The sequence below is a fragment of the Halichoeres trimaculatus genome, unplaced genomic scaffold (assembly GCF_033239565.1).
Source record: "Halichoeres trimaculatus isolate MK-OKI-2021-1 unplaced genomic scaffold, fHalTri1.1 fHalTri1_scaffold_11, whole genome shotgun sequence".
Classification (NCBI taxonomy): Eukaryota; Metazoa; Chordata; class Actinopteri; order Labriformes; family Labridae; genus Halichoeres; species Halichoeres trimaculatus.
The window spans coordinates 10,148,617-10,170,833 of record NW_027437189.1 but is presented as its reverse complement, the minus strand read 5'-3'; the positions used below and the strand labels follow the sequence as shown (position 1 = coordinate 10,170,833).

The following is a 22,217-nucleotide window of genomic DNA, read 5'->3' as shown; positions in this document are numbered from 1 at the left end:
TACAGACAGGCTTCGTTCCACATTCACTAACTGCATTTTCATCAAGCATAATAATAAACTGACATGATTTTTTTCCCCAACAGAAGATTTTCTCAATTCAACGGAGCATTTTCAGAGTAAACAGACTGTCAGCTATAATGTGGAATGGTGTCTTCAACTACAGTATGTGGAATGTAGTGGTGATACATGGTATTGTGACACTGAACTTCTTTTTCTTTTCTTATTTTTTACATCTCCAATCGCACCTTCAAAATAGACCTGATTTTTGAGGCAATCATTCACACCATCTATGTTTAACAGCAAAGATGCAACTGAGTAAAAAATTGGGATTTAACAAATTTAATTTTGTCTGGTCTAACTCACTTCATCTAATTTTTCAAACAACAAGCAGATCCAGCCTCTTGATGAAAACAGAGGCTGTAAGAGAAAGCCAGGCGCAGATTTTTCTTTTCCATTTTGGAGAAAACAACCGCTTTAAGAGGAAGATTTTGCAAGCAGGGTTGATACAGTGTGGTAAGACAAATTCAATTAACATCAATAAAAGGTTATTTTAGGTTTTACATACAGATGATAGTCAATCTTGCAAAATACATGGAACCACATTTAAGCACATACATTTTCCATTGTACTGAGATCAAGCAGCACCTGAACAGTGAGTAAAACTACAATGACAATCCATACTTAGTTCAAAGAAAAAAAAAAAAGAAAACAAAGAGCACTGCCTTTCAAGAGCCTAATAATGTGGAATGTCTGGAAAAATCTAACATGACAATTTAAGGGGTCCCTTAAGTTTGAAGATGTGAAATTTGTGAACATGATCGAGGAGCATTACACCAAGATGTCAGTGTCACAATACAGCCTGCCTCCTTTCTGTATGAACACACAGCAGAATTGCAGTTTGTCAAATACAGGATTGTATGTGTGTCTGAAACTCAAACACACACACACACACAGAAAAAGAACTGTCTAGGGGGGCGGGGGTTGAGAAGCAAATGGATTGCCTACCATCACAGTGTTTGGTGGAAATCAACTGCCAGTTTAATTACCATACAATAAAAATCTGTAAATACCATGAGGAACCACAAATAAGAAAGTAACAAAAGAAAGGATGAAAAATGCACAACAAACTAGCTGGGACAAAGGGATTTGGAAGGACGATTAGAATTCACAACACCCCCTCCCCCCCAAGACCATTCACACCATCTTTCACATTCAACCACACTTGTTCACTCACTACAGACAGACATGCACACACGCACACACACACACACACATACACACACAAAGCCAACAAAAACAACAGCAACATGGACTCACTAATCAATACAACATGTTTGCACAAAGTGACTGAATCTGCTAACTGAAAAATCACCCTGTCACCTCACAGTGAACTGAGAGGGGTAAACTAGTTGGTCAGGAGCAATTCAGGCTGCTTGTCATACAGAAGTGGGAGGAGCTGATGGAGTGGAGGGGGATGTATATAAGCTGTCTGTGTTTAAGATAAGAGTGTAGGTGGATTAACAGTGCAATTCCATTAGTTTTCCCCGTCTCCAGTCTCTCCCTCATCTGCCTGGTTTTCTGATGTCCACAGCTGGGAGGAGAGAAAGAAAAGGTATCAATTTCTGTCAAACAATGCATCAAGCAAAATGAGAGGGGCATGAAATACAGGGCTTATCACTCACGGTCAGGTTGTCCCTTAGTAGTTGCATGATCAGGGTGCTGTCTTTGTAAGAATCCTCGTTCAAAGTGTCAAGTTCAGCAATGGCTTCATCAAATGCCTGAAACACAAGAAATACATCATATTCAAAAGTCTTTTTAAATGTATACAAGAATTACCATGTACTAAAGTGCTCTGGCTGATTGTGACATTCACCATTTCCAGATCTTTGCAAATTTGATTGACCATTTAAATAATTTCTACTACTTTGCTTTGGGGCTTCAGTTCTCACCGTCTTTGCCAGGGTGCATGCCTTGTCCGGGTTGTTGAGAATTTCATAGAAGAAGACTGAGAAGTTAAGGGCCAAGCCAAGCCGAATAGGGTGTGTTGGCTGCATCTCACCCTTGCTTATGTCAAAAGCTTGCTGGTATGCTTCCTGGGACTGTTCAACTGTCTCTGTGGAGTAAAGGAAATGATTTTTAACATTTTTTATGTCGCTTTACTGAATTAAAATAAGTTATATTTTCAGCCAGTTAGAGGTGGTGGAGGAAAGGCAACAAGAATTACATTAGTTTAGTATTCTCAGTGACTATGTTGGCAAATATTTGTCCTCTATATATTAAGCTCTAGATGCAACATGTTCTGTCTGTCTGGCTGGTGTTGCTGGGCACTCCAAATTTCAATCACAAGTGATGGATAGAGTGTGATAGTACTTTTTTAAATTATGTATGAGCAGATTATAAAATGATGCCCTTACTCACCCTTCTTTTCGTCTCCAGATGCAACCTCGGACAGGTATCTATAATAGTCTCCTTTCATTTTCAGGTAGAACACCTTGCTTTCAGCAGCAGATGCATTGGCAATGAGATACTTGTCCAGCAGATTCTGAAAACAGAAAATGTTTAAGTTATAATAACACAGATTGAAATACTCAGGCATGAAGACATGACTTGAAGGCAGTCACCCCACAAACGTGTAAATGAAGTAACTTTTATATCATCAAAAGAAATTATGAACCCTTACAAGCACATCCCTGCAGATTTCCCGCAGTTCAGATTCAATCTTCTCCCGGTATTCACGTGCCATCTGCTGTTTTTTGTCATTGCCCTCAGTCTTCTGCTCAATGCTGGAGATGACACGCCAGGATGAGCGGCGTGCTCCCACCACATTCTTGTAGGCAACGGAGAGCAAGTTGCGCTCCTCATTTGACAGCTCCGAACCTTGCTCTGTCACTGCCTTCATGGCTGCAGCCATGTCATCATAGCGCTCAGCCTGCTCGGCAAGCTTGGCCTTCTGTACCAGGTCGTTCTTATCCATTTTCTAGACTGAGGAGAAGAACACACAAAATTAGTAAATGTGCTACATTGTTAAACACAAAGACAAGGATCAATATTTTAGAGGGGTTTTCATAATAATGGGATATGAAGTGATTTATTGTCCCTCCAGGAGACCAAGTCATTCAATCAAATAGACTATTGGATTCAAAGGAAAGCGAGGATAAGTACTGCCAACTGGGCCCCTTGGCAAGTGGGTCAACCATACACATCGCTAGCAAAGGTTAGCTGCTAGCAAGTCGATAAGGCTAACCAATGGTATCTCGTCTTTACAATGTCTGATTTTTTTAAAGAAGGAAATCTCTCAAATCATGGGTAGATTCGCGTCGTTAGCAGCCTTGGCGACTGTCATATTGCATTTTCGACCGTGCAGGTGTTCAAATCGCTCATTTGACGTTGACATAACGGACACTTGCTATGCCAGCCTTCCCGGGTCAGGCTGTAATGCCCTCCCCTTATGTTGCTAGCACCGCTAGCGGGAACTCGCATTTAGCTAGCTGATATCAATGATAGTTAGGTGGGTGCCATCAGATTTCTCATTTTTGGAGTCCAGCAAACGAATGCTATAAACTAGAATTAAAAAGAACAAATGCCCCAACTAATCTGTCGTGTTAGTGGTACAGCAGGGCGAATATAGCGGCCAGGATTGAGCTAACGATCGACGGTGTACTGAACAGCTACCGCTACTTATCGGCATCGTCCGATAGCTAGCTAGGCCAGTGAAAGCAATGACCGACTTTCGTTAAAAATACACGGTTAGGGTGTTGGCCATCATCAGATGTTCATTTCATAAGCTTAGCAATAAAAAATATCACGCCACATGTTCTGTACTTTCGTGTTTAATTCATTTTCAGCAGCTGTACTGTGGCCCGCCCAGGCGGACGAGCCTGTCAGAACAAAGTGTCATGGAATCCGACCGTCGATTAGCATGATGCTAATGCTCGTCAGCGAGATAACGGGCCAGCCTTTCACAAACCCTGGTCGGTTAGCTTCAAGGCTCCTCAACAGGATTCAACCGGATACGATGAAACAGCCGTTTAAACACTGGACAAGGAATACAGTTATTACATTATCGTGTGCTTTTCATTGTCGTGTGATCGTTTTACTTACAAAAGTGGCGGCTTTTAGTCCTGTTTTTTTTCTCTCTCTCTCTGGACGATTGAGCCTCCGTCCTCCGTCTTGCTCAGCGTATCGTTCAGGGCAGTACCACTTCCGCTACTCTGGCGCTTCTGTTTCCCCTTTTTTCATCACACATCTGCCTTACGTAATGCAGCCCCTGCTCATTGCGCTAAATAACACAATTAACGTATAACCTTAATACAGTTTTTTTCAGTGGGTATTTTATTTCTTTTTCTTTTTTTACAAGCGTCTGAAGGATCATACTTCCTCTTTCCGCATAGATTCGAAAAGATAACTATTTTCATTCATACTTGATCTGGCCAAAGATGTATTTGGAAGTATTAGTTTGGTAGAATGAATCAATTTTCAGTTACGAATGTGTCACTTCAAATATTTCTGCTTTTTATGGAGCTGTCAGTACGTGTCAAATGTGAACGTGCAAATTATTTGGGAATGAAAATAAGGTGAAGCATGTTGAAAAACGTGGACTGGTCCTAGCACCTTTGACTTCACAGATCTTCAATAATGCATTTTTTCCATCCTTTTCCATCAGATAAAAGGCCAAGGTCAGAGGCAGTGCTGCAAATCTGGAGCCTTAGAGACTGTAGTTCCACCCTGGGACAATTATCAGCATGGATTTCTCAAAGCAGGAGCTTAAAGTTGTACATGATATACAGTGATACATTTAACTGTAAGCTTTATTTTAAATCTTTTCCCAAACATAAAATTGATAATAATTGATAGTAATGTTATGTTATGTAAATTAACAATTAATAAAGCTAGCAACTGCTCAGGTGCTGTGAATACTAACTAATATTCACAGTTGCTGAGAAGGACTGATGGCAGTATTATCGCTCCATGGCAGGGAATTTTAGGTACTTTTGGTCTTTTTATTTTATTTTATTTTATTGTATTTAATTTCTTTATCAATGTATTTTAAACATGTCTCCTCAGATGGGCCATTAAAAGAGAGAACTTTTTTTTTCTAAAAAGATTTAAAAAGCCACTTCAGTCCCTAAAACTTGACTTACTATTTGTTTTTACTGTTCAGTTGTACAAATGTACAAGTGTTCATAATTTAGAAAAGGGACAAAAGGATGTGTTCAATGTGTAGCCTTCTTGAATGTATAGATTTGTAAAAGATAAAGAGACAAAACAAAGATTTGATACCCTTCAAGACTAGTGTTTCCTTCATAGCAATCAGTTATAATCAAGGAGCTTTGTTAAATGAAAAGAGTGCTTTAACATCTCTACTCTGCCTGCATGCATTTTAGAAATCCTCAGTTTTTCCACATTAATTATAGAAACCTTGTGACTCTCTTTTTTCCAATAACAACATTCCCCTGTCACTCAATGTAACCTTTAGGAGCAAAGTTTGTTATGTTTGCTTGACCGTTTGTCTGTAACCAATAATTTAGATGCCACTTTGAGCTTATTAGGTTCTCCTCGACATCTGAATCTTTACTTCAGTACAGCAAATAATCTTTCCAATGGTCCTTAGCACTGAGTGGGACAAAAGCACAGCAAGTACTGAGTTAAAATGTGTTCCCTTGTCTTACTCAGCAGTATACTGGCAGCTTTATTAAGACTGGATGGAAAAATTCTCCTGCTCACATGTACCTCAGATTCCAGCCCAGCAGGCAGCACTCGCTTCTCTCCAGCAACCAAGAAACAATGATGCACTTAAGGACTCTAATTTTCACATCTGTTATACTTCCATGTATTCTGTCTTCTGCAGCAAAAGATGAACACTTGGAACCAAGGAACAGTGTGGTAAGAATATATTTCGAGGATTTTGGATGTTTTTTACAAGTAGGCGAAAATAAACGCATATTGTGTTTTGACTCCAGAAGGAGCAGTAATGTAGCCACAACCTATTTTTTTACAGAATGACCTTATCATACCAGACTATGAAGGCGACCAAGAAGCAAAAGGTGAGATTTGTTATACAGAAAGTTTTGTTTCAGTGTTGATTATGCAACACTAACAGAGGCTTTCTTCCACATATTTGCGAAAGTAGCTAAAGCCAATATTATGTAATAATTGGGCTGATCAAGTGTCCTTGTTGAAAACGTTGTGCATTTGAACCTTAATGGTATTTAGATTAAATTATTTGATTATATTGAGAAATAAATGCCTTTATCTGTTACTACAAAAGTATTTAACTTTGTCATGATCTCTGCAGAGCTTCCAACATGTCTGCTATGTGTTTGCCTGAGCGGATCTGTTTACTGTGAGGAGGTGTCCCCTGAAATGACAGCCGTCCCACCACTGCCAAAAGAAACAGCATATCTTTACGCACGCTTTAACAATATCAGTAGAATAAGCAACAGAGACTTTGCAGACATGGGTAAATACAGTCATCACAACAATAGACAATAACTTTACTGGGATTATCTTTAAAACTGTCTCCCTTCACCCCTTTCAGTCACATTAAGAAGAATTGACCTGTCTGGAAATATCATCTCTGTAATTGAAGATGGAGCTTTTTCTAAGCTCTCCAATTTGGAAGAGCTCACTCTTGCAGAAAACAGACTGACCAAGCTCCCTGTGCTGCCCACCAACCTTGTGTCATTCAACGCTAATTTCAACAGGCTTAGAACCCAGGGGGTGAAAGCAACTGCTTTTAAGGTAAGCAAGCACTTAAGATATGTTACTTGTATTTTAAGATACACCACATGTTTCTTTTTTGTTGTTGTTGTTGTTGTTTTTATGTGGTTGATATAGCAAACTGCGTGATCCAAGTGTTTTGTTGTTTCAGAAACTCACAAAACTGGCATATCTTTACCTTGGAAACAATGAGCTAACAGCAGTGCCTCAACTTCCAGAGTCCCTTCATGTTGTGCATTTCCATGTAAGTTCATTTGTAATATACTTTAACCAAAGGACTGATCTCAGAAGTTCATGAGAAGACATTTTCTGCATTGACAGAACTAGATCTGTAATGGTCCTGTTTTGTTTCCTTATGTTGCTCGTGTCTGTTCCACAGAACAACAAGATCGCTACGATAACAGATGAGACGTTCTGCCAAGGAAACTCCAGCCACTACATCAGGACCAATATGTATGAGGTGAGACTAGACGGGAATCCCATCCAGTTATCAAGTCACCCGGAGAGCTTCATCTGTCTGGAGTCTCTGCCCATCGGCTGATACAACTGAGAAGACCATTCCTTTGTCAGGGGGTCTTAAAATTAAGGATATAGCCAAAAAGTCAAAAAGCCATTTTGTTAAATACTGTTATGTTACATTTTTATATACTCAAATCTGCCTTACAGCTTATGACCTCATATTATTTCACAATAAGAAAGGGACCATCTAATTACATAACATAAGACCATTTTTTATATTTGTGTTGTTCCAGTATTGCTGTTTTGTTTAGGCAGGTACTATACTTTGTATTACATATAACATTTCATTTGATTGCACACCAGTGGTATCATCCCTGCTCGTGTTTCTTCAAGGTAAAAGTGATAATAAAGCCTGCATGCTCAAAGTGATATCAGAGTCTTGCTCTTCACAACAAACATATCTGTTGTTGCTGCCAATGTGTCCACTTCCACTTGTCTAGCAAGTCAGGAATCAAAAGTCCAGGATCATGTCCCTTGAGTGGACATTTAAGTCCACATTAAGCCAGACCAGTGTTCACTTCGCTGCAGGCTCTTTCAGTACTCTAAAACTGTCTGCAGTCCTTTGCTGGTACTCCCGCTCTGACTTTTTTCTTCTGTAAACATCATCTGTGGAGACAAAGAAAAAGACTGAGTTGGGACATATGAGATACAGGCAGTAGTGATGCAGTTAAAGGTGCAGCAAGACAAGCTGGGAACATATGGTGCACTGCACAGGTGTTCTTAATAACATTAACGGTGGCTCACATCAATCCAGTTGTCCCAATAAGCCAGTTTGTCAGCAAGGTTAACTGGTGTAAAAAAACATTGAGTGGGTTTTGTCTGGGCACTCTAATTTCAGAATCCACACCAAAAATGCAAATCTTTGCCAAAAAGAATTCTTTCCACTTGTGCTTTTCTGCAGGTGACATGTCAGATTAACAATTTTCTTAAGCAAACAAGGCCTGTGAGTTATACTCCAGATATTTTGAAAATCTGGACAAAGTAAAGACAGTCTGCGGCTTGGAAGAAAACTAGAAATTGGAGTCTGTAGAGGAAAAACATTTTCCATATCCTTAAATGGCCTCAGATTACGAGGAAAAATATGCAGTGCAATTTTTTTTCTATTCAACACTGGCTTTTGAGTCCCGTCAGCTCTTCTGAAAAAGCACATTTGAGCACATCTGGAATAAAGAGATTCAAGTTTGGTGAGAGCAAAAACACATGCAAGCTTCTTTGCTTATTACATCTAGAAGCATGGCTAATCTCTTCAGGTGTAGTTTCACGCATATCAATTCAACATCAAGAATGTGATGTGCGACTGAAGTGCTGTCTTCAAGTGCTATATTTTAGGTCCTTGTTCTTATCTTGACTTTCTCTACATTTTCCACCAAGTTATTCTACTCCCCCTTTAATGGAAAATACTTTTCTAAATCAACCTGACAGCCATTTTGCAACTTTCTGTGAAGCCTGGGATACAGTAAAGTCAGAGCTAAACTCTGTTTGAAATAAATACTAGATTTAGGTCAATCGAAAACAACACTAAAGCTCAAAAATATTTGTTAACGCATAAAGACTTACTGCTTTAGCATTTTAAATTATTTTTCATAGGCATCATAGAAGGGCCTTTGTATTGCAAAAAATCTTATGAATACAAGGAAATTATAGATACCAGATGGAAATAGAAAATGCAGCCATGTATTAATGATGAAAATTGGGCAATACATTGGGTTCCAATGTATGTAAGCTACTCGTTTTATTGTGTCAGCTACTAATTTTATTAGTATTTTGGAAAAGGAAGTACTGTGCCAATTTGGATGCAGGGTTATTTACCTTTCTGATAGTATTTGGTTACAGTTACTCCTCTAACAGAGGTGATAAGCCCCTTAACAGAACAGATTGTTGACATCTAATACTGATATAAAGATTTCATTTTCTTAACAGTCGACTTTGCAGTAGCCATAGATCACTGCTGATACATTTTAGATGTTTGAAACACTTTCTTCAAATACAATCCATAAGACAATGGGGGAAAGGGGTGGTTGATAAAAGGGTGTTTATTTTCTTTTTGGTATCTGAATAAAAACTACAGTGTTGTCTTAATTTCTCAGTGTTATCCTGCTGTCATTGAAACAGATATTTATTTATTTTTCTTTTCTAATTTCACAATGTTCATATTAGTCTGACGTGAGAGAACAGCAGCTGAAAATTGAAAATTAGGCAGCACATTTTAAATCCAACCAATGAGATACGTCCAAAAGTTGTCTGCAAGCGCTCACTTATTAGAGGACCACTGCATGTCATAGGATGAGTTGTTACATTATTTTCTCACACTGCTTTGAACATTAGAAAGATTGAATACTGACAAGAAGGTACCTCAAACACTGAGGTAATTTGTAAAATGTAAATACTCTGTTTCTTCACGATAGAGCTCATTTAGGACAACAACTGTGCTTTCAACCGTCAACGTCCCTGTCACACGTCGTTGGCTTATATGACGGAAAAACAAAGCCTTATTATTGAGATGCACTCACAAAAAGTCTCCTTTCCTATCCTCACGTTGATCATGATCCACTCCATAACGCCTCCGATGCAAAAGAAGATGGGCAGAAACCTGTACGGCCCAAGGCGAGCTTTACCCGGCACAAGGCTCAGGAAATATCTAAGATTCTTACTTCTATTAAACATGCTGGCTAACACAACGATATGATTGTCACTTAGCGCTAGTGGCTAACCATGCCAGCCACACAAATAGTACAAGGGTAAACGTCCTTTACTTCAGTCCTTCACACGTTACATGAGCTACAAGAGGAGCATTCGCTTTGTTGCCCGGCGTGAGGCGAAGGATTGGAGTTGTGTGTAAACTGACGAAAGAGGACGAAGACCGTTCTACGTTGGAGAGCTCAACAAACGTACCCGGAAAAGGATGAAACATCCGGGTGAGTTGATGCAGCTTTATGCCAAATACGGGAACAGAGCACACCTTTGTCCACCTCTCTGCATTATCTCCTCTTCTGTATGCCTTTGTTGATGTACGAGACAAGCGTTTGAGACGCGTCATGTTGAAATTTCACCGTACGTTAAAAATGTATCAAAAGAAAACAAAACGCAGCATCAAATACGCCAACGCATGGATATGGAAGCTAATTTTTACCCAGTTAAAATAAAAAACAAAACATAAAAATCAACTATAAAATAAAACATCTTAATTATGACTCACCTTTTTTATTTCACTGGTGGAAAGGGGCTTCCACATAATAGAAATCATTTGTATTTTATCTATTTCTTCTTATTAGTTATTATCATACATAGGCCTGCATTCCAATGACCTAATTTGCCATACTGGGTAGGAATGCACGATATTATTGGCACAATATCAGTATCGGCTGATAAAAGCTTAAAAACACATTTATCAGTATCGGCAGATATGAAAATTTCTGCCAATAGGCACAGCTGATAAGGTGCTATTCAGTTAGGATTATTATTATTTTCCATCTGAAAAATAAAGTGTAGCACTTAATTTATTTGCACTGCAGAGCTCTGTGTCTGTCACCAGGTTGTTACAGTAGCTCTAAAATAATCAAATGCAACTTGGTTATGTTTAAAAATGCATTGTACATTTAAAGTTCATGTGATCTAAAGAAATTATTTTTCTGTATTTCAATACTGAATGTCTTGAGTTTGAAAAAAAATACATTTCTTATTTATGGTCAAATCAAATGTTTTTTTGTCTTGTTTTATGTGTGTTTCTTGAACAAATAAGACAGTCAGGATTAGAGTAACATATAAATTCCAGTACAGGATAGACTTAGCTTTCTTTACAGTGAAAAAAACCCAAACAAACTTGTAATTATCGGTATCGGTATCGGCCAGAAGGGGTTTCGATATATCGGCATATCGGATATCGGCAAAAATCCAATATCCTGCATCCCTAACACTGGGTTTTATGTTGATGAACTTTTGGATGTTGAAAAATGCTTGCTTTCTAAAGCCTCAAAGTTACGATTCAATAAATAATCTCCAAAGTTGGTTGCACAATAGAAACCCAAACAATGCCACATGGTTGCAATGGTACACAAAAAACATATAGATATATGGGTGCAACAATGTATGCTAACACTTGCAATAATTTAAAATCTTTTAAAAGTAACAAATCTCTGGGAGAAAAAAATGTTCAAAATGTTAAAGCTGAGAAGGTAAATGCTGAAGCAAAATTAATGAGTGACAAATACATAAATGGATTTATTTTGGCAGGGATGACCAAACACGTTACTGTTGACATGATAACTAGGACACAATACTGCAAAGCACACAGAGCAATTACATAAAGACTGGACACTCAGACACATGCAACAGTGACTTGGGTTTCAGGAAATAGTACCATAACTAGCTAAGACTAATACTAATTTAAAGTTCTACTGTGAACTCACTAGGGAGAAACTAAGCTAAGGATAATCATAATTTACTCATATAATAAAAAAGTCTGCCTCTGCTAACTTCGGCTCCTAAAAAGTTCTTTGTCTAGGTCCTCTCTGATCCAAATCACTATAGTGACAGAAACTGTGTGGGTTCAATTCATTAACCTCCCGATTTTCCTGAAACTGTAATCTAACTTTGCTTGGCTGCATTGCAGAGTTTATTCTGTGTGGAGGCACCAAGTCTTAAATCATGGACCCTTGTGTACTATCACTTTATTAGTGACTTGAGTTACTACTCGTACACTCACACAGACAAATCAATAAATAGTTTAAATATTCATTAATTGTTTGCTATAAGTCTGATTCATTTGAAGTCTTGGCCCCTTTTAACACTTTAATCATCATAAGAGGAAATAATATTATCTATGATTCAACACTGAAACATAGATCAGTTCAATTTTAATCGGGATTTGAAAGTGTTGAAGACAAATCAAACATCATCAACAACTCTATTGTTACTTAGTCCTCAACTTTGTGAGCTGGTCTGCAGAAAGTCCAATGATGCTCCACTGTGTTCTCATTTGCACGCTCACTCATATGATGGACACGTGTGTTGCGGATGGTGAAGCCTTGTTTCATGATGTAGTCCATTAGGTGAACCCTTAGAGACACCTCTTGATGATAGTCACATGGTCCAAAGGTGAAAGACACCTGGCAGTCTCTGGTGTCCATCATGTGTTTGTTCCACTTTGTGAAGTTGTTAGAAATACCCTCCAGCAGGCCATGAACTTTTGTAGTGATAGTTAGCTGAGTAATGATGACAGCAACAGGGTTGGAGTATTTAGATAATTTCCGTGTGCTGGAGAGCTCTACAACCTGCTCGAATATATCAGGAGGGTACAGGGGTTTAGGGTCATTAAGGCACTGGATCAGAGGCTCTATTTGGTAGAAATCGGCCTCTTTCCTCAAGAGGTCTGTCTCTGTGAAGTCCAAGGGGAGGGTAAGCTCAGACGTCCGGAGGAAGTTCAGAATGTACCTGAAAAGCGTTCCATCACGATCTATGAAGTAGTTCCCCTTAGAGTCACGAGTTGTGGGGAAATCTCCCCGGAACATGGCACCCAGCATGGAGTCTGGGTAGCGCTGCAGGGTTGATAAACTGGTGGTGTACAGGTGGCCTCCCACATTTAAAGTAACAGGAGAACTCATCTAGGGCAGTAGAAGAGAATAAGAGTATGTTTTGGTGAAGTTATAAGTTTGCATTAGCATCTTATACCACAATAATTTCTTGAGAAAAACTATACATTCTGACCTTCATAGGGGTGGTATCTAGATACTTAACAACAATAGAACTGTTATGTATTCATAACATTTAATTCTAATTACTTCATAAAGAATTCAGAATCAGAAAAAAAGCTTTTGCCATAGCTCTCACTCTGTGCTATCCATCTCTTACCCTATGGCCCCAGTCTCCATTATCCATTTGTAGAATAATACCCACTTGGTCAGAACCAAAACAGAGAGGCAACAGATATGGTTTTGGTCTACTGCAATTTCACCTGAAAAAAACAGTCACATTCACATGAGCTGTGAAAACAATAAGCAGTATGAAGGATAGCAAGTAGTCCCAGGCAAATCATGTGATACCTTGTAATGCAAGAGCAATCACAATCTACCTGGCTGCTTATTTACTTAAAAGGCGATGTCTGCAGTGAGGATTTAAACTAACAAACCACATGTAGAGTTACCAGGTCAAGAATTGAAAATTTGCAGAGATGGAGCATAATACAGAACCAATGTGTCATCCTTACTTATGGGTTACCATTGCTGCATTGCTGGTGATTGATATCTTGATTAAAAATGAAGGCAATTGATTTTTTTACAATTTGATACATCTACTTCATGACTTTTGTTTGTATTTACATTATGTATTGTTCAGTTCATAAGACACAATGATGTTTCAAGGTGTGGTTGTCTTGCAATTCTCCTGTATGTGTTATCCCAGAATTAATGTTCTGCAGTATTATTACTGGAGGCCATGTATCATAGAGTTTAATTTTGTGAATCACTTGCAATCCGTTACTTTTTTACAAATGTAGTCCAATGTCTAAGAATCTACTAATTACTCCACTAACAATGCTTATTCAGTTATCAATCATTAGCCCAAAGACCCTAACATTCTGTCTGCTCCTAATGCTAAAGACATATGAAAACTTGCAAATTTCTGATTAAGATTATGACAATCTATGGTCCAAAGTTTCAGAAAATCCACTCAAAATAGTAGTTTTGTTAACTCTTGTCCTTAGAGTCATTAAGATACTGAGCCCGTTTAGACTTTAAGCAGGCTTGTTAGAAAGAGTAGTGACGCCTCATACATGAAAGTGAAAGGTGATACCACTGAAAGGACATAAAATGTCTTTATTATGTGAATGTTCGCCAAGGTAAAGCATCTGTACTGTTCTGTATATGGAATTTACTTAGTGGGGACGAGTGAAGCTAGCCAATGTTTGTTTAACAGCTACCTAGTATAAAAAGTAGCCATTTCACCTCAGTGCACTTCACTCGTTAGGCAAAAATATGGAGCAGACTGAGTGAAAAGCCCGCACTACAAGTAAGAAGGTGCATTTGCAAAGCCTGACTGTGTTATTTAACTGTAATTCCAGAACGATATTCAGAGTTAAATTCAATGCGATTAGCACACTGTACATGTAGCCTATCAGCTAAATGCTAGCTAGCGAGCTAATGAAGCTAGCTGTCCACGAGACATTGACGCTAGCTGCCGTTACTACAACATTTATCCAAATCCAGGCTGCTTAGAAACAACATAGGCGTTACAGCAAAGTCTTACCAGCACACTTTCTTCCTCACTTTTATCTTTTTTGAACAAAATCGGCCGCAAACGGTGAGCATTAAACGAAGCAGTTTGCAGTGACAATGATGTTTGCCGCTGGTCGCACCGGACAGCTGTGTTCGACTTCAGGCTGCAGCAAAATTGCGCACAGAGGGAGGAGGTCCTGCTGCAAGTACAGGCACCTCTGCATGAATACATTTACACATGATACGAGTGAAACCTCACATTAGGATTAATGCATGGTACTTTTATTATGATAAAGTTTATATTGCAAATAAAAATAATTTAGTTTTCACAAACAGAAGAATAACTATCTCACAGTTTAAAGCTTGGACATCTCTGTTCATGTGCATTTCATGTATAAAGATCAGGTGAAGCATGATAGCAATGATGCCAAATTCTTTAGGAAGATTTCTTTGTGCCTCCAAGGGCATCTTGCTGCAAGATGATGAACTCCAAGATGAGTTTGGCTGTCCTACAAGGCCTCTCCATCACCACTGAGTGCCCACAGTTCTCCAGCAGGTCCACCCTGCATCCAGGTAAAACCTCAGAGATAACTGAAGCTCCAGACACATCTACCACCTGGACAAGACAGTAAATACAAAACAATTAACATATAGTCAATGCCTTTAGGCTCCCTTCGAGAACACATGAGTAAGAAAAAGAAACCCAAGGTAAAGAGGTGGTGCAGCACTAGGACATTCAAGATTAAATTAACAGAGAAAGGCACTCGGTAATCCCCTTAGTATTTGTATAGGCTTTGCTGAGTCATTGAATTTGTGAAACGTTACACTTTACCTGATCTTGTTTGCCCCATATTACTTGTAAAGGTGCAGTGATGAGATGAATGTGCTCCTGTAAGGCATATCTTGATTCCTCACCAACAATCTCCATAAATACTAAAAAACAGGAACAGACTTACTGGAGATGCAGGTCACATAGGTTGTACTGTACACTGAGAAGAAAATTATTAAGTTTTACTGAGCTTCAGTGGTCTAACCTTCCTGGTAAAATGTGTTATGAGGCTGCCGGACATCTACCAATCCCTGCAGTATCTGAAGAACAACAACAAAAACATGTTGTAACATAGTGCTAATTATTATGGATAACTTTATCTATGATTGTCAGGTGATGTAAGTGCATGAAAGTAAAATCCCTGCTGGCTTTATTTCAAGTTAAGACCTGACCTGCTGAGGGATTTTAAAGCGAACGTGAGAACAGAGTCTGAACATGTCCTCCATCTCCTCAGGTGTAGTTGGGATCAGTGGGATGTTTAATGTGTAATGGCTGTGTTCCAGGTCCTGCAGGTGATTGTCAAATTTGGTCTCACATGGGTGCCGTATACCTGCAAGATAAAATGAGTAGTTACTGATCAGAACTTCAAACTATAAGTTTTCTTTCACAAACACTCAGTTGTCCACACTTTTTACGTTTTGGGGTTTCATTTAAACCCCCCTTCACGCACAGTGACTGACCATCTGGACAAATGAGGGTCATGCTACAGATCTCTGCAGGGTAGCAGGCTGCGTAAACCCCAGCTATGTTGCCCCCCATGGCAGTCCCAACTAGATGGAAGGGTTTCCTGGTAAGCCGCAGTGTTTCCACAAACTACAAAAAAAAAAAAAAAAAAAAGACTTTCAGTGAGACAGTTTAGGTACATGACTTATACATCTACTGTACTTCATTACTCTGTACCTGATGGATCCTTCTGACCTGCCCCTGAATGGAGTAATCCTCTGAGTTGGTGCGTGTTGTCCCTTCATGGCCTGGCATATCCACACAGATAATGTGCAAATGTTTGGGTAGATACTAGAGGGACAGAATGAAAGGATAACAGTTCTGTTTATAGCTGTCTGGAAGCCAGGAAATGCATCTGTATTCTGTACCAAGTTTAAAATGTAATGAGTACAAATACGTTGTATTAACATTTTTAAATAAACTGTGTTTTAAATGTGGCCTTGAAATCATAAGAATGAATGTTTCTCAAATGATTTTTATCTGTTTTTGAGCTTTTTCAAATGTGATGATACCAACTCTCATGGAGTTAATTTAGCGTCACTGAAGGAATCCAACACCAATGCAACAAAATTTATCTTCACAGTTACTCAGTATTTCAATACCTTAAATCCAGTCTTATCTCAATTTAAACAACATATAAATTGATGATTAATTCAACTATTATTCAAATATTTGTTTTTCTGAAGGATTTTGTAATCCATGTGCACCCAAATGATTCATGTAGATGCAACAAAAGGTTATACACTGCCTAACCTTGACGACAGTGAGCCACGTGTCTTTGTGTGCAGAGAAGCCGTGCAGCATTAAAATGGACGGTCTCATCCCGGGCCTCCCTCTGTAAGAGTAACAGAAACGATAACCACCACAGTCTGCGTAGCGCACCTGCAGGCCCAGAGTCCTCCTCCAGTACCTGAAGAGGAGCAGAATGATGGAGCTGATGTGCGGAAACATGACAGCACAAGAGCTCAGAGGGGATGGATGAGATGACTTGCACATTGATTGAGTTTCTGTTCACGGTGGTTAATTTTTTTTTGAGTCAGCTCTAATGAAACACGACACTACTGTTTTTAAGCATACTAAAAGAGCGTCTCATCACTCAGATTCAAGATGTTTCAATGTTAGTATCAAGGGGAAGCATACAAAATGCATCTATCAATAAAGCTGTCACTTAAAGTGGCTTAAGTGGCCTTTTAAATCAGAAATGTTGGTGTGACCCCTCTCTGATGCAAAGTCAGGAAAGGAGGGACTTAAAGTAAAAACTATTTTTTCCTGTTGTTTGTATGAATTTATCATTGTTGTGGGCAACAGCCTGTGTTCCAAAGCTAGGCTGATGATTTTATGAATGATAGATTAAAGCTCCTGTGAGGAGTTTTTAATGGGTTACAAAACAAACTGATGTCAATACAGATGCTTCTGAATATAGTGTTTTTTTTCAATGCCTGTAACTACTGCAAAGGGTTGGCATCAGATCAGTTGATTATTCAAACATTAAAAGAATAATTTTAGCACAAAAATAATCATCAACCAAATAAATTGACAGGAGCTTTAAAAAAAGAAGTGCATATCATTAAAATCATTAATATAAAATGAAAGACGGGAGGGGGGAGTTAATGCTGATTATTTCAAGGACAAGATAAAAAGAAAACAAGACTGTATTTTTTTTTTCGTCTCATCCATAATCCTCTCAAGAGATCATTTTAAATATAAAGTAGCATGCAGGACATCACAGTTACTGAGCTCACCAGTAATAGACTTTAATGAGGGCTGAGGGCCATAGAAGAAAAGAAGCCACAAAGGCCAAGATGGGAAGAGCCAGAGTCCCCCCTGCAATGATAAGCAGGTTCACCAAGTCCAGATCAGCTGCCATGGCTGCCCCTAAAAACACAACATGTTACACACATGAAGCACACTTGTGTCGGGGGAGGGGCAGAGTCAATGTGCAACATCCATCTGTACAATTTTTGGTTGTAGGAGTAGATAACACACAGTAATAACGTGAATTTCCAACAAAAAGCATTTCCATAAACATAAAACTTACTCAGATGATTCTGTTATTGATGTTTCTTCAGTCAGTCAGGCGTCCGCATGTGTCCGTTGGTTCAACTCTGATCCTTTAAACTGTTTCAAAGTAGAACCTTCAGCTCATCTGTAGCTGCTGTTGATGCGTTAAAAGCATAAAAGCAGTAAAGGCATCTTCATGAAATTCCACATTAAAAAACCAACAATCAAACAAACAATCCCTGTGGATTAAGTTAGTCCTGGGAGATTATGTTTGCTCTGGATATCCTCATTGATTATCACTCATCATTGGGGAAACCAGGACACTGAGACTAGACGGTCGATGTTTTAAAGTGAACGCACAGGCACAAGTTTGCTCCGGCGCTGAACTGATTTGTAAAAGGAACAGATGCCAGAAAAAAAGCAAAAGAAACAAGTAAATGAATGAAGTGATGGAACAATCACTGTGAGATATACAAAGTCTCAATAGCAGCTAGACCTGTGACCCTACGTCAGATACTTTAGTGTGAGAAGTGAACATGGATCATGTCTGTTTAGTCATGTAAATAGTGTGACAGTTTATCTGCTGGCAACAAATGACAGACTTTCAGATGTTCTCCTTTTTGTTTCATGAAGCTAACTTGTCATTACAAAAACACATAGCACCCTCTAGGGATATTTAGTTCGTATGTTAAAAATTAGTTCAAGGTGGCCTGATTGGGGGAAAAAAGGTAAGGAAAAAATAAATAAATTTGTTGTACAAAAAATTTCATAGAAAGAGAAGGCCCTTCCTGAGCCAGGGGCCTTTTGAAGTGACCAAAGACCAACTGAACTTTTTATATCAATTTTTCTTAAACTCTCCATTTCAAAAGTTTAATGTGCAAAGAATTGTGATTTCTTCATAAAAGAGAGCAGGCTGAAACTTTCAGGGTGTTTTTGACATTAACAGAGCTTTGCTACCTGCCACTTTAGTAAGATTCATATCAATGACTGAAGAGCTACGAGGGTTTGTTTGAAAGTGTTTACGCATATTTGGAGATAATTATTTTGCAACAGGATAAAAATTGAAATATGTGCTGTAAAAAGCTCAGGATGGCAGGTTGCACCGTTCTGGGTATTAATCGTCTTAAAAAAAGTGAAGGATGTAGCATTTTCTATCTTAAGAGCTCTTCTTTAGTATACACCTAGTGTTTGATCACCTCAAAAACGACGTGGTTAGTATTCTAGTATTTTAGCTGTGGTTTGTCGAGAGTTCATGGCATTGTATGTTTCAATGCTCTTATGGGTTTTTCAGACTTTAAATTGTGTTGATGGGCCATTTATTTAGCTTTCACTGAAATTGACTTTTAGAAATTGGATATGAAGTGAGAGGTCCTAGACTAAGACTCAGAATTTGCATACAGCCATCCTTACACCTGTTTATGTTGCTTTCAGATCAAATAAAGTGAAAACTGTTGAAAACAAGAGTATTTTAGTTGTGGTTCTTTAGGTGTTCAAGATATTCAACTAAAAATCCAAACTTGAAAACTTTAGGGAAAATAGAACATACAGGATTGACTTAGGGTTGTGCAGTCAAAAAAGGCCAGTATTGTTTATAAAGCCGCCCTAATGCATTTTCCGTCAGATGTTTTGTCTCTACTTCCCTTGCAATTTCTCCTCTGTTGCCTGGAAAAACATAGTTTTCAGGGTCTACTGTGCTAAATTAGTTTTATTGTAGCTGAAAAGTTGACAGGGTATTAAGTGAGTGATTGTTCTGACTCACGTCCTCTGTTAAAAACAAGAGTTTGATGTGCTTAACAGAACCAGGCTAGCAATGTGTGTAGTGTGTTAAAAATGTATAGGAGGTGATTATATGAGAGCATAACTGTGCTGATTTGTTTTTCCAGATTTTTCTTTGATACATCCTTTGTGTCATGGCCTGTCAGAGAGGTTTCGTCAAAATGAATATAATGCCTCACTTTAAAGCTCTTTAGTTTAGTAGGCCCTGGAGTCACACTTGTTGGACACTCTTTCTCTGTCTCTATCTGTCCTCTCAGAGGTAAGTCTCAGGTCTCAGACTTACCACTGGGTGTCATTATAGAGACAGGATGTGATTTTTTTTCAGCGGTTGGCAGAGGAAACCTGAGCGCTTTTCTGCACAGAGCACAGAGCAAAGGGTGCCTTGACTTGTGAAGTGTGAGTGAGGCGTTGGTTGTCACTTTGATGTTGTTTCCTCGTCTGAAGGAGAGAAAGGCAGCTGATGAATCCATTGAGCTTCAAATAAGACACACTGCCCTCTAGAGGTGACCCTGACATTACAGATACCAGAATGTTCTGTAAATCACAGAGATGACTCATGCCATTGTTTTTGTGCTGGTATAATTATTTGATGTAAATGAATCATGTATTTTATCACCACTAAGAAAATACAATATTTCCTACATAAGGGGAGATGTTAGAATGAAAGGATAAAGCATATGTACGTATTTATGTGAAAATGTAATAGACTTTCAAAGGAATTTGTCTCCATGATTCTCAGTATACTGTTGGTGCATGTACATACATGCTAGAAATATTTGATACAACTTCAGATTTAAAGAATTTAACAGGTTAAATGGTATCTGATATAAGTTATTCACTGTGTTGTCATGCTGGAAATTGGTTTGTACTTCCAAGCATACAGTGCAAAAAGGGTTAGAAGGGTTCAACCACAAGCTATGTAAATTAGGCCCATAGGAAGCCAATAATTACAGAGTAAAAATACCATCTAATTCAGCTTCCTTTGTGCTGCATCCCTGGTCCACTACAGACGACCTACATACAAAGTAGAGCAGAACAAATGGACACAGCAACTCTGCAGCGAGGCTTGCATTGCGTGGGAATGATTCTCTTATTTGGGTTTTCTACAGGGCGAAGAGGCTGTCCTCAATCAGCTCACGCGTCACACACACAGTTTTCTCCTGAGCTGGAGCCACCTCAGTCACATGTCACATTGTATTCCTGGAGGAATCCATGACACAGCGCAACAGAAATGACAGAGGCGGTGTGGCTCCACTAAAATGGGGAGCAGATGAATCACGATGGAGAGTGATTTCCTGTGCAGCTTTCCTCATGGGCAGAGCTAAATCTGAAAAGCAAGAAACAGACTTCTCTTCCTGCTTAGAAATATTCTGAATCCTCCTCCACAGACCTTACATCAGTGTGGTCAGCCTGCTTAAAAGGGCGTAGCTGCTCCCAGCGCTTAACCCTATAATCTTCCAGCAGATGTTGAGGCCCCCCACAGTCAGTTGTCCTATTAATTCAGTTCTTCAAACTGAGTCTCATGATCTCTTGTGTGGCTGTAGAGAGATTTAGCATCAAAATTCCATAAAGTCTGAGTCTTAAAGGGGAAGCCTAAACAAATTATCTGTCAAAATCAAAGCATAGGTTGAGATTTTCTGCTTTTAGCCCTTTGAATAAGTCACATAAAATATCTGCACACTACTCTTCCAGGAATCCTGCTCCTCTCATCACACACATAAATCCCCCCTTATGTCCAAACAGCACATCTCCTTCCTTTAAATGATAATAAAATACGACGCATGAAGCCAAATGCATGAAATCTATGACGCAGAAATCTTACAGTTGTGGACGGTTCTCTTGTGAACAGTTATTCCTTGTTGCACAAACAGACAAACTTTGATTCTTGAAGCATTTAAAAGCTTGATTGAAGATGCTCCCCTGCAGGGCATGTGAACAAGAATCACTCAAATGAAAGAGGACTTCATTTATTTAGCTGTAATAACTCTGATTATATCATTATTCTGTTTTCTGGGTATTTTTATGACTTTGAAGTGATTGTTATACAACTATAGAAAGTATTGCACCACTGTACTAAAAGCAGATGTCAGACTATCAAAATACTTTTTTATCAAGCTCTTGAAATGAAAAAAAAGATATCTTTAATACTTAAATTTACTCTTACTAAAAAGGCAGAAAAAATAGTCAAACATATAATAATAACAATAATAATAGTAATTATGATAATATTATATTAATAAAGAAGATTAATAATAATAATAATAATAATAATAATAATAATAATAATAATAATAATAATAATTATTATTATTATTATTATTATTATTATTATTATTATTATTATTATTATTATTATTATTATTATGACAGTTACTTTCACTTTTTTTCCCCCTTATTTTTCTAACATTAGTGCATTCATTACACAACCAAACAGAAACAGC

General features: G+C 38.5%; 5 protein-coding genes across 7 annotated transcripts; 1 reads left to right on the top strand and 4 right to left on the bottom strand.

Annotated features, from left to right (window-relative positions):
* Positions 1-35: 35 nt before the first annotated feature.
* On the bottom strand, positions 36-4,259 carry LOC141799593 (14-3-3 protein beta/alpha-2-like). The gene is made up of 6 exons (XM_074681879.1): positions 4,102-4,259; positions 2,681-2,982; positions 2,419-2,542; positions 1,950-2,113; positions 1,683-1,778; positions 36-1,591 (listed from the first exon to the last, which is right to left on the bottom strand). The coding sequence occupies exons 2-6, from the start codon at positions 2,972-2,974 to the stop codon at positions 1,535-1,537; spliced, it is 735 nt and encodes a 244-aa protein (XP_074537980.1). The 5' UTR covers positions 2,975-2,982; positions 4,102-4,259; the 3' UTR covers positions 36-1,534.
* On the top strand, positions 3,458-7,279 carry ognb (osteoglycin, paralog b). Of its 3 annotated transcripts, XM_074681876.1 has the most exons (7): positions 4,296-4,801; positions 5,849-5,883; positions 5,999-6,044; positions 6,296-6,460; positions 6,539-6,741; positions 6,872-6,964; positions 7,100-7,279. In XM_074681876.1, exons 1-7 carry the CDS (start codon positions 4,636-4,638, stop codon positions 7,259-7,261), a joined length of 870 nt encoding a protein of 289 aa, XP_074537977.1. In that variant the 5' UTR covers positions 4,296-4,635; the 3' UTR covers positions 7,262-7,279. The 3 variants fall into 3 exon arrangements, with proteins under 3 accessions (XP_074537979.1, XP_074537977.1, XP_074537978.1); XM_074681878.1 differs by lacking the exon at positions 4,296-4,801 and adding an exon at positions 3,458-3,508 and having other exon boundaries at positions 5,999-6,460; XM_074681877.1 differs by lacking the exon at positions 4,296-4,801 and having other exon boundaries at positions 5,713-5,883.
* Positions 7,280-7,392: 113 nt separating this feature from the next.
* On the bottom strand, positions 7,393-10,054 carry uqcc5 (ubiquinol-cytochrome c reductase complex assembly factor 5). Its single transcript, XM_074681880.1, has 2 exons — positions 9,750-10,054; positions 7,393-7,845 (listed from the first exon to the last, which is right to left on the bottom strand). The coding sequence occupies exons 1-2, from the start codon at positions 9,901-9,903 to the stop codon at positions 7,754-7,756; spliced, it is 246 nt and encodes an 81-aa protein (XP_074537981.1). The 5' UTR covers positions 9,904-10,054; the 3' UTR covers positions 7,393-7,753.
* Positions 10,055-11,394: 1,340 nt separating this feature from the next.
* Positions 11,395-14,636, bottom strand: kctd6b (potassium channel tetramerization domain containing 6b). The gene is made up of 3 exons (XM_074680653.1): positions 14,479-14,636; positions 13,087-13,189; positions 11,395-12,839 (listed from the first exon to the last, which is right to left on the bottom strand). Exons 2-3 carry the CDS (start codon positions 13,111-13,113, stop codon positions 12,153-12,155), a joined length of 714 nt encoding a protein of 237 aa, XP_074536754.1. The 5' UTR covers positions 13,114-13,189; positions 14,479-14,636; the 3' UTR covers positions 11,395-12,152.
* Positions 14,637-14,883: 247 nt separating this feature from the next.
* On the bottom strand, positions 14,884-17,866 carry abhd6b (abhydrolase domain containing 6, acylglycerol lipase b). Its single transcript, XM_074682020.1, has 8 exons — positions 17,742-17,866; positions 16,753-16,909; positions 16,177-16,290; positions 15,957-16,089; positions 15,669-15,826; positions 15,482-15,536; positions 15,280-15,380; positions 14,884-15,063 (listed from the first exon to the last, which is right to left on the bottom strand). The coding sequence occupies exons 1-8, from the start codon at positions 17,864-17,866 to the stop codon at positions 14,884-14,886; spliced, it is 1,023 nt and encodes a 340-aa protein (XP_074538121.1).
* Positions 17,867-22,217: the final 4,351 nt, after the last annotated feature.